The sequence below is a fragment of the Rutidosis leptorrhynchoides genome, chromosome 1 (assembly GCF_046630445.1).
Source record: "Rutidosis leptorrhynchoides isolate AG116_Rl617_1_P2 chromosome 1, CSIRO_AGI_Rlap_v1, whole genome shotgun sequence".
Lineage (NCBI taxonomy): Eukaryota > Viridiplantae > Streptophyta > Magnoliopsida > Asterales > Asteraceae > Rutidosis > Rutidosis leptorrhynchoides.
The window spans coordinates 718,336,720-718,348,111 of record NC_092333.1 but is presented as its reverse complement, the minus strand read 5'-3'; the positions used below and the strand labels follow the sequence as shown (position 1 = coordinate 718,348,111).

General features: G+C 32.6%; 1 protein-coding gene across 1 annotated transcript in view; it reads left to right on the top strand.

Annotated features, from left to right (window-relative positions):
- Nucleotides 1-893: 893 nt before the first annotated feature.
- Nucleotides 894-11,392, top strand: part of LOC139854590 (uncharacterized) — a 28,778-nt gene continuing 18,279 nt past the window's right edge. The window contains exons 1-11 of the mRNA XM_071843890.1: nt 894-1,260; nt 1,366-1,926; nt 2,017-2,103; nt 2,179-2,249; nt 2,345-2,421; nt 2,545-2,689; nt 3,260-3,421; nt 3,520-3,656; nt 4,652-4,718; nt 4,820-4,938; nt 5,501-5,585. Coding sequence (XP_071699991.1) covers nt 894-1,260; nt 1,366-1,926; nt 2,017-2,103; nt 2,179-2,249; nt 2,345-2,421; nt 2,545-2,689; nt 3,260-3,421; nt 3,520-3,656; nt 4,652-4,718; nt 4,820-4,938; nt 5,501-5,585 — 1,878 coding nt within the window. The remainder of the gene's footprint in view (nt 1,261-1,365; nt 1,927-2,016; nt 2,104-2,178; nt 2,250-2,344; nt 2,422-2,544; nt 2,690-3,259; nt 3,422-3,519; nt 3,657-4,651; nt 4,719-4,819; nt 4,939-5,500; nt 5,586-11,392) is intronic.

Genomic DNA, 11,392 nt, shown 5'->3' with positions numbered 1-11,392 from the left:
TTTCGAACGTCCTTGCGTACAATTTAATATCTTGTACTTTGCGTTTTGAATCTTGTACTCTTGTAATTTCGAGACGTTTCTTATCAATAATTGGAACCTCTTTGATTGTATTTTGTACTTTTAAGCTTTTTGGTCGTTTGCGTCTTCAATTCGTCGAATCTGTCTTTTGTCTTCACCTTTTATTAGTTAAACGAATATCACTTTTAAATAGAACAATTGGAACTAAAAGCTTGTCTTTCTTGAAGAATAATGCTATGAAATATATGTTCGTTTTTAGCATTATCAGATGTAGACAGTCATTTCCTCTACCCTAAAGTAAAAGGGAAGTCATTCCTCCACCCACGGATACCTATCGATCCCCAGGTAGAGGAAGTCGTCCCTCCCTATTGATTTGATTCATATATTTCGGGAAAAAAATAACATTAGCTTCAATAAATTTAAAAGCGGTCACTAACTTTCAAACAATATTTATCTATTAACTATTATACCATTCCCTCCATGGATTTCGCATAAGTCTTGCCTTAGATACAATATCACCATTTTCTTTTTCTCAAAAATTTCTGCAATTAGATTTCTTCATCCCTACTTTCTTTCACCTATCACCTGAATCTTCTCTTGATTGTGCCTCTATATTTTGTTCCCTTTCAATCATCTACAATAAAAAGTTCATATTTTTATTAAAATCAGACATTTTTCAAAATCAGGTCGACCCAAATAATATCACATTATATATAGCTTATGAATACCATTGAATTTGCTAGTTATGTTTCTTCATTTGTGATCATCATTATCAGGGTCAACATCTAGATGAAAGGGCATGTATACGTTTAACACAAAACAAACCAATTCGGAGTACAATTTCGACGAAATTTTGAAACTTTGATAATCTCATAATGCCCTCACCTGATACCCAAGATTCCTTCAAATCATCATCAAAGAAAAAGAACAACAAAAAGAAAAGGAAATCAACCGATAAAGAAAAAAATTCAAAGAAAAAGAAAAAATCCGACGACAAGAAGAATAACGATGACAAATCGTCATCGTTACCTTTGTCATGGTTACCTTCTAATGCACGTCATGCGTTGTCTCCTCCACGTAAAGGCGAAAATAAAAGTAATATTATCCTAATTGGAGCAGCAATTGGAGCAGCATTGTTCTTCTTATTCATGATATTATGCATGGTATGTTGTTGTAGACGAAAAAAGAGAAAACAAAAAAATAATAAAGAATACTCTTTCAACAATCATGGTATAACTAAAGGTATTGAATTTAGTTGAACAAAATAATCTATGCATTATTTATAACTTTTATCATGATTATAAGTTAGTATAAAGGTTATTAAATTTACTTTGTTTGTTGATGTAGATAATAATAATAATGGTTACTATAACAAACAACCACATGATTCGAATCAACATCAACAAAACATAGATCTTCACCTAAAAATGCCGCCACCACCGTCAGCTAGCAGTTCTGCACCAAACTCAGAACAATGGGTGGCGGTACCACCACCGCCACCGCCTGGAATGTTCAGTAGTGAGATGAGCTCATCGTCTTACTCTGGGCCCTACCAAGCCCCGTTACCTCCGCCTCACCCAGGCATATCGGTGAATCTTAACACAAACAATTTTAGCTACGATGAGTTAGCAGCCGCCACAAAAGGTTTTGATCGGTCTCTACTTCTAGGACAAGGTGGATTCGGGTATGTTCATAAAGGAGTGTTATCAAATGGAAAAGAAGTAGCCGTTAAAAGTCTTAAAATCGATAGTGGTCAAGGAGAGCGAGAATTTCAAGCCGAAGTTGAAATCATTAGTCGTGTACATCATCGTCATCTTGTGTCTCTTGTTGGATATTGTATTGCGGGACAACAAAGGATTTTGGTTTATGAATTTATTCCTAATAAAACCCTATATTACCACATTCATGGTAAGCCTTGATCAAAGCCGAGTAGTCCTATTTTAATCAATTTACACAATTTATAGCAGGCTTAATATTGCAATTTTGATGTATGATTAGGAGAAGGCGCTCGTATTATTGATTGTTCAACAAGGTTACAAATTGCTTTAGGAGCAGCTAAAGGCTTTGCTTATCTACATGAAGATTGTAAGTATATTGTTTAACATGTTTTTATACATGTAAGTATATCAATATCAATAATTCAAATATAAAAGTATTCAGGTAATCCTCGAATTATTCACAGAGATATCAAAGCTGCAAATATACTACTTGATGAAAATTATGAGGCCAAGGTATCAAATTATTTGAATATAGCAATTATATATGCCGAATTATGAAAGGATTTTACATGATCAATGCTGATTTAAAATACTACTTTACCGATTAGGTGGCAGATTTTGGATTAGCAAAACTATCATCAGAAACAATCACTCATGTATCGACACGAATAATGGGAACATTTGGGTACGTAAGAAGTAATATTTACCTAGAAATTGAACTTGTTCTAGTGTTCTATTCTTGTTGTTTGTTTTATTTGAAGAGTGAACTATATGATTAATGTAACACTATAATGTTTGTTAAAAAAAGGTACTTGGCACCTGAGTATGCATCCACCGGTAAACTTACAGAAAAATCAGATGTGTTTTCATATGGAGTTGTGCTTTTGGAATTGATTACTGGGAGACGACCCATAAACAGACATAGTGATGATGAAGATAACTTAATTGATTGGGTAAGTTCAACTACGAGTCCCAAATACAAATACAAAATGAGCAGTATTGTCTAGTTATATTATTATACTCCTTACTAAAACACAAAGATGAAGTGAAGAGTACGTGCTGACGTCAACTATCTTTTTCTTTTCCTATTTTCTTTTTCAATTTTTTTTTTAATTTTTCTTATAAAAACATTACACTGCCGAAACATGTAGGCTTCCTAACTCGTTGGTATTATACTGGAGAAATATACATAAAAGTTAATATTTCTCAATAAAATAAATTGTCAATTTTGTTGTTTTTTGATCAAAATTCTGGCAATATTTCGATTACGTGGTTGTCATCTCATTGATTTACGAGGTGGGAGCCACGTGGATGCCGACATGAATGACATGAATGACACATTGCATATATTACCTCAATTGCAACATTTTCAAAATACGAATCATATTTTTGATTAATTTTACTAGTTGATTTCTAGAGTTGATAATTATACAATAGTTCATTAATCTTTTGGGTAATTTGGCATAAAACAAACTATATGTTCTCATCTAAGATAATCTCGTGTTCAATTCTTGTTGGTATAGGCTAGGCCGATACTAATGCAGGCATCAAACGGAGGAAGTTTTGAAGAGTTGGTTGATCCGCGACTGGAAAACAATTACGATCGAGATGAAATGCATCGCATGGTAGCGTGTGCTGCTTCCGCCATTAAACATTCAGGAAGAATGCGACCAACCATGAGACAGGTATTATTAATAAACGAAACATATCTACTCTTATAATAATTCCTTGGCTATATCAAATAGCATAACTAACACTTATACGGTGTGATGTTATGAAATAGATTGTACGCATGCTTGAAGGTGACGGCCCATCGGATGACTTAAACGATGTAGGGAAAAACGTGCGTAAAGGAAACTTAGATTACGATAAGAATGGAGATATGACAAGTGGTGAATTCTCTAGCAACGAGTATAGCAGGTCAAAATGAATCTCGTGATATGCAAGCCGCAACCATCAAACGAAAATTGATTTATAAATGGAAGTATCAAGAATTTTAAAAGCCAGGCCAAGGGACATACACGAATTGAAAATGCTCAATGAATCGGATGTGAATATGCATGGAAATACATTACGCTAACGATTTTTATAGTGATTAGGAATAACTGATTTAGGTATTACGGAGTACATAACATGATTAGACACATGTTGGTGAATGAATTTGGATTAGCCGATCAAGTTATAGATTCTGGTAAAATTTGTCCTTGGGATGTACTAGCTTACTCTGATGTATAGAGAAACTATAGAGTTATTGTACCTTTTGAGCTTGATCAAGCTACTAAATACCAACGGATATTATCTAATTTGTTTGTTTGGTTTAGTTCAGAGCTTTAAGTAGGTTTTCATAAACAATTATATCACAATTCCGTCTCTAAATTTTACTAAAAATATCGATATTGATTTTTATTGAAGTATAGTTTACATTAATGATGATAAATCTATTACATTCTATAAATCGTAAAGGTATATCTGACATGTCAAACTTTCAGTACCTCTTAATCACTTTTGCTTACGTGTTAATCCCAAAATTAATCACAATTAACAATAATTAATCTCTCTATTATCCATGCTGGCATCTTCAATCGACAAACACAAAACGCTCTACATAAATCCCCAATCTTTATTCTCCTACGAACTCAAAATCATCATCATCTATTCATCTTCATCATATCCTCAATTGATTACGAGACGATTAAGAGATATTAAAATATCTAATTCATATAATCGCCTTTAATCTCATGATATCGGTGAACTATCAGTAACACGAAATTCGTTTTCTAATCTGTTTGTATACTTGAAATTGATCTAAAAAAAGTAGGGCATCATAAGAGAATACCGAATCAGGTATGACGATTTGTTCATCATGAACATAAGGTATAGCTATTTTTATTTATTTATATTTAATCTGAAATTAGGGTTCACATGATCGATCATGAGTTGATTATGCATACAATTCTTTTCAATCGTTCATTGCGTGTCCAGGTATTGTTGTTATGATTTTCTCATTATTTTTGTAGGTAGTATCGTTATGAGTTGCTAATTAATTTTGCAGGTATTATCGTTATAAGTCGGTACTTTGATAGATAATTGATGTATCATTGATTTTATGTTCATCTTTCTGTTTATTGAAAGCACCAACTGCTGTTTTGGTTCCAATTACTGCGATTTTCCTGCCGGTTGAAGCGATTGAACATGATTTAAGGTTAGGTTTTTTATTCAGTTTGTTCCTACTGATTGCTTTTGATTTTTTTGGGGGCTCATTGGTTTACGTAGATGCTGAATTCATGTGGTTCTTGATTTGTTTAGTAACTCAGTAATTCGGTTCTTTGATTCGAATAAATTTCTTTGTTTTCTTTGATTTGGTTTGTTTTATCGATTTGATTAAATATGGAACAATTTAGACTAGAAGAATTAAACTATTTACGTGTTTCAATATCTTATTGATTTGTATATCAATGAATTTAAATCATTTATGCTTCAAGCTTAATTACATGTACCAAATTCGTACGTACGTTATATCCAATCTTCACTTCTTTGAGTAGGTGATAAGAATTGTTGGTGAGAGTGCATAAGTTGTAGGTGCTGGAGTTGTTGGTGGGACCTCTGGTAACAAGATGCCAAGATCAGAAGATTATGGTACCAAATTGACAAACCTAGCAAGGTTGTAACTTTTATCTCATATTGAACTAATTTCGTTTTGTAAAGTTTGGCATCATAATGTTTTGCAAACCTCAAAGGTCATATTTAATATTCTTGATTTTCAGGGGATTAGCCTGGCATCATAAGGTTGACTTATTGCTGGCACAAAGTACCACGGAGAGATTGAAGGATCTGTTGGAGGAATATAAGGTTTTTGATAAAATTATTATTTTTAATACACCTGTGGTCCAACCTATTTCAGTTGTATTTTTGTTACTAAACGTTTCTTACATGTCTTCTCAGCATCTATCATTCATATTAGGAATATTAAACCTAAAATCGTCAATTTCGCGATAAGGGTTCATGTATTTACTTCATGACCATAGTGGCTATTTTTTGTTCTCTTCCAGTTTTTTTTTCAATGCTTACTTTTTGTGTTTTTTAACATATAAATAATCCGGCCTTTTGAAAAAAGTTAAATCCTTCCATAACTCTTTAGTCTATAATGCTTAAAACAAACCGCGTAAATTGATCCTTTTTAAAAAAAAAAAAAAATTAAGCTTGTGGTCTACCTATTTGGGTTGTTTAAAGCTTTAAATAGATTATTGTTAGCGGTACGTTTTCATAAAGACGCCAGTACGACTACATTTGGTGTTCACAAGCTGATTGATACATGTCTTTTAGTAGAGACATGTCGTGTCAACATTATTTCATATCTGAAGCTAATTTGCTTCCTTTTATAATCTGCGCGATGCATTATACGACGTTAACTAATTCAGATTCATCTATAAAGGTTTTCATAGTATGCATGGAGAATACCCACCAAAAATATGATGGACTGCAGAGACGACAATCAATAAGGTCGAATATTAGTCAAAGCAATACATGACACCCTTGAAATCAAACACATACAGGTTCACTAAGGAAGATAAATCTCGTGTCATCGACATACAACATTACAAATAACATTATAGGTATTTATGTATTGCTTTTTAAAATAATACTTCGTTTCATATATATACATACACTGCATTTTATTGTCAGATTCTATGCCCAAATTCATTGGCCATGTTTTGCAACAAAGTGTCGAAATGGGTAAAAGATGTACCTCACTTTGAACATTTTGTCTAAAACATTATTGGTGGTAAAATCATATTTTAGTTTTTAATGACAGTTGGAAAATAGACTCTGTCCCACAGTGGTCTCTTTACGAACCTGGTATCATCTTTGTGGCTGATTGTTTCAGAGCCTTAATCCATTATGAACCCAAAAATCTGGGCCAGGTTTTCTTAGTTTATCCATATTTCTCATTTATATTTGTTTTCTTAGATTTCATATAGTATAATATTTTAGTAACATATTTCATCTGTTTCATTTCAAGAGAGTAGAGGCTAATTAATCATATTTTACCATTTCAAACAATCGAGCCATATTATCAATGAATACGGTTTGTTTCTTTTCGTGTTTGTTGACTTAAAAGAGCTTTGTGGGCACTTCAATTTGTAGCGACCCCGACAAATCGTCAAGTGACGGCGTCGTCTACGTAGGTCCCATTGCATGGTCATAAGTCTTTAAGACAAAGTTTGACCAAAATATGTCGCCTTCATTTCAAAATAAAGATTGTTCCCAAAGTTTACAAGAATTGTTCAACCAAAAGTTAAGTTACAAGGTTATAAGTACAAAGGAAATCTAGGCGACACGGTTTAAAGTAAAGTCATAAGACGCTCCATGAAAAGCATGTATACTCGACATCCAAAGCAAGTATCAAATAATGAGCGGAAGCATGTTTCACATATCGTGTAAGACCTGAGAAAAACATAGAAATCTGTCAACGAAAACGTTGGTGAAATCATAGGTTTAAGTAAGTATGTGAGTAAAAGTAAAGTAAGCCGAACCACAAGATTTGTAAAGTTGAAATAATAGTAATACATTCTAAAGTTAATATTCACGAGCACCCAATTATCAAAGCTTAACATTCCGTCCGTTGAATACCCCATAAATTAGTGCTAGAACAACACTGTTTCCCGAAAATATATTTCATCCGTAGACGGTAGCGAACCGTCAAAGATGAGGGTTGTCAACCCATATGGCCATATAACATAAGTTCTCGCTTACACCATCTGATGTAACTAATGATAATCGGATTGAGGATTTTCGTTCTAAACTCGTATGTAGAATGTTTGTTTTCCCGTTCTTGTGTTCACTTAGTTCAAAAGAATCGTTTATGTTTTCTCATCCCAAAAGTAAGTTTAAAAGAGTAAAAGTGGGACTATGATCTCACCTTGTATGCACGAACCACAAAGTACTTCGACAAGTAAACGTGCAAGAAACAATGCTAGTCTTGACCTAAACAAATAGGTTGTATCAATAACGATAGTCACGAAGGGTCAAAGATGTTCAATTAGTCCTATGGCTCGTTACGACTCGATTAATATAGCACGTGGATCAATTTGTCAAGTTTCATGCATGACACAAGTAGTTAAGCATGTTAGAACGATTGTATAATCGTTTGGTTAAGTTTGACTAAAAGTCAAACTTGGTCAAAGTCAAAGTCAACGGGGTCGGGTCGGGTGTCCGACAATTTTCTCATGATGAGAAGTCATATACGAGCATAATAGTCAAGTTTCATGGTAAACGGGGTTATAGTAAAGCGGGAAACATTTTTGTGACATGAAAAACAAAGACAAATGAGCTGGGAAGTATGCGCGGCGCGCTATGGGTTGCGCGGCGCGCACCCAAGTGTAAATTGAAATGTCCCGTTCTTATTGATTAAAAACGTTCCATATTAATTGATTTCGTTGCGAGGTTTTGACCTCTATATGAGACGTTTTTCAAAGACTGCATTCATTTTTAAAACAAACCATAACCTTTATTTCATAAATAAAGGTTTAAAAAGCTTTACGTAGATTATCAAATAATGATAATCTAAAATATCCTGTTTACACACGACCATTACATAATGGTTTACAATACAAATATGTTACATCGAAATCAGTTTCTTGAATGCAGTTTTTACACAATATCATACAAACATGGACTCCAAATCTTGTCCTTATTTTAGTATGCAACAGCGGAAGCTCTTAATATTCACCTGAGAATAAACATGCTTTAAACGTCAACAAAAATGTTGGTGAGTTATAGGTTTAACCTATATATATCAAATCGTAACAATAGACCACAAGATTTCATATTTCAATACACATCCCATACATAGAGATAAAAATCATTCATATGGTGAACACCTGGTAACCGACAATAACAAGATGCATATATAAGAATATCCCCATCATTCCGGGACACCCTTCGGATATGATATAAATTTCGAAGTACTAAAGCATCCGGTACTTTGGATGGGGTTTGTTAGGCCCAATAGATCTATCTTTAGGATTCGCGTCAATTAGGGTGTCTGTTCCCTAATTCTTAGATTACCAGACTTAATAAAAAGGGGCATATTCGATTTCGATAATTCAACCATAGAATGTAGTTTCACGTACTTGTGTCTATTTTGTAAATCATTTATAAAACCTGCATGTATTCTCATCCCAAAAATATTAGATTTTAAAAGTGGGACTATAACTCACTTTCACAGATTTTTACTTCGTCGGGAAGTAAGACTTGGCCACTGTTGATTCACGAACCTATAACAATATATACATATATATTAAAGTATGTTCAAAATATATTTACAACACTTTTAATATATTTTGATGTTTTAAGTTTATTAAGTCAGCTGTCCTCGTTAGTAACCTACAACTAGTTGTCCACAGTTAGATGTACAGAAATAAATCGATAAATATTATCTTGAATCAATCCACGACCCAGTGTATACGTATCTCAGTATTGATCACAACTCAAACTATATATATTTTGGAATCAACCTCAACCCTGTATAGCTAACTCCAACATTCACATATAGAGTGTCTATGGTTGTTCCGAAATATATATAGATGTGTCGACATGATAGGTCGAAACATTGTATACGTGTCTATGGTATCTCAAGATTACATAATATACAATACAAGTTGATTAAGTTATGGTTGGAATAGATTTGTTACCAATTTTCACGTAGCTAAAATGAGAAAAATTATCCAATCTTGTTTTACCCATAACTTCTTCATTTTAAATCCTTTTTGAGTGAATCAAATTGCTATGGTTTCATATTGAACTCTATTTTATGAATCTAAACAGAAAAAGTATAGGTTTATAGTCGGAAAAATAAGTTACAAGTCGTTTTTGTAAAGGTAGTCATTTCAGTCGAAAGAACGACGTCTAGATGACCATTTTAGAAAACATACTTCCACTTTGAGTTTAACCATAATTTTTGGATATAGTTTCATGTTCATAATAAAAATCATTTTCTCAGAATAACAACTTTTAAATCAAAGTTTATCATAGTTTTTAATTAACTAACCCAAAACAGCCCGCGGTGTTACTACGACGGCGTAAATCCGGTTTTACGGTGTTTTTCGTGTTTCCAGGTTTTAAATCATTAAGTTAGCATATCATATAGATATAGAACATGTGTTTAGTTGATTTTAAAAGTCAAGTTAGAAGGATTAACTTTTGTTTGCGAACAAGTTTAGAATTAACTAAACTATGTTCTAGTGATTACAAGTTTAAACCTTCGAATAAGATAGCTTTATATGTATGAATCGAATGATGTTATGAACATCATTACTACCTTAAGTTCCTTGGATAAACCTACTGTAAAAGAGAAAAATGGATCTAGCTTCAATGGATCCTTGGATGGCTCGAAGTTCTTGAAGCAGAATCATGACACGAAAACAAGTTCAAGTAAGATCATCACTTGAAATAAGATTGTTATAGTTATAGAAATTGAACCAAAGTTTGAATATGATTATTACCTTGTATTAGAATGATAACCTACTGTAAGAAACAAAGATTTCTTGAGGTTGGATGATCACCTTACAAGATTGGAAGTGAGCTAGCAAACTTGAAAGTATTCTTGATTTTATGAAACTAGAACTTTTGGAATTTATGAAGAACACTTAGAACTTGAAGATAGAACTTGAGAGAGATCAATTAGATGAAGAAAATTGAAGAATGAAAGTGTTTGTAGGTGTTTTTGGTCGTTGGTGTATGGATTAGATATAAAGGATATGTAATTTTGTTTTCATGTAAATAAGTCATGAATGATTACTCATATTTTTGTAATTTTATGAGATATTTCATGCTAGTTGCCAAATGATGGTTCCCACATGTGTTAGGTGACTCACATGGGCTGCTAAGAGCTGATCATTGGAGTGTATATACCAATAGTACATACATCTAAAAGCTGTGTATTGTACGAGTACGAATACGGGTGCATACGAGTAGAATTGTTGATGAAACTGAACGAGGATGTAATTGTAAGCATTTTTGTTAAGTAGAAGTATTTTGATAAGTGTATTGAAGTCTTTCAAAAGTGTATAAATACATATTAAAACACTACATGTATATACATTTTAACTGAGTCGTTAAGTCATCGTTAGTCGTTACATGTAAGTGTTGTTTTGAAACCTTTAGGTTAACGATCTTGTTAAATGTTGTTAACCCAATGTTTATAATATCAAATGAGATTTTAAATTATTATATTATCATGATATTATCATGTATGAATATCTCTTAATATGATATATATACATTAAATGTCTTTACAACGATAATCGTTACGTATATGTCTCGTTTAAAAATCATTAAGTTAGTAGTCTTGTTTTTACATATGTAGTTCATTGTTAATATACTTAATGATATGTATACTTATCATAGTATCATGTTAACTATATATATATCCATATATATGTCATCATATAATTTTTACAAGTTTTAACGTTCGTGAATCACCGGTCAACTTGGGTGGTCAATTGTCTATATGAAACATATTTCAATTAATCAAGTCTTAACAAGTTGGATTGCTTAACATGTTGGAAACATTTAATCATGTAAATATCAATCTCAATTAATATATATAAACATGGAAAAGTTCGGGTCACTACAGTACCTACCCGTTAAATAAA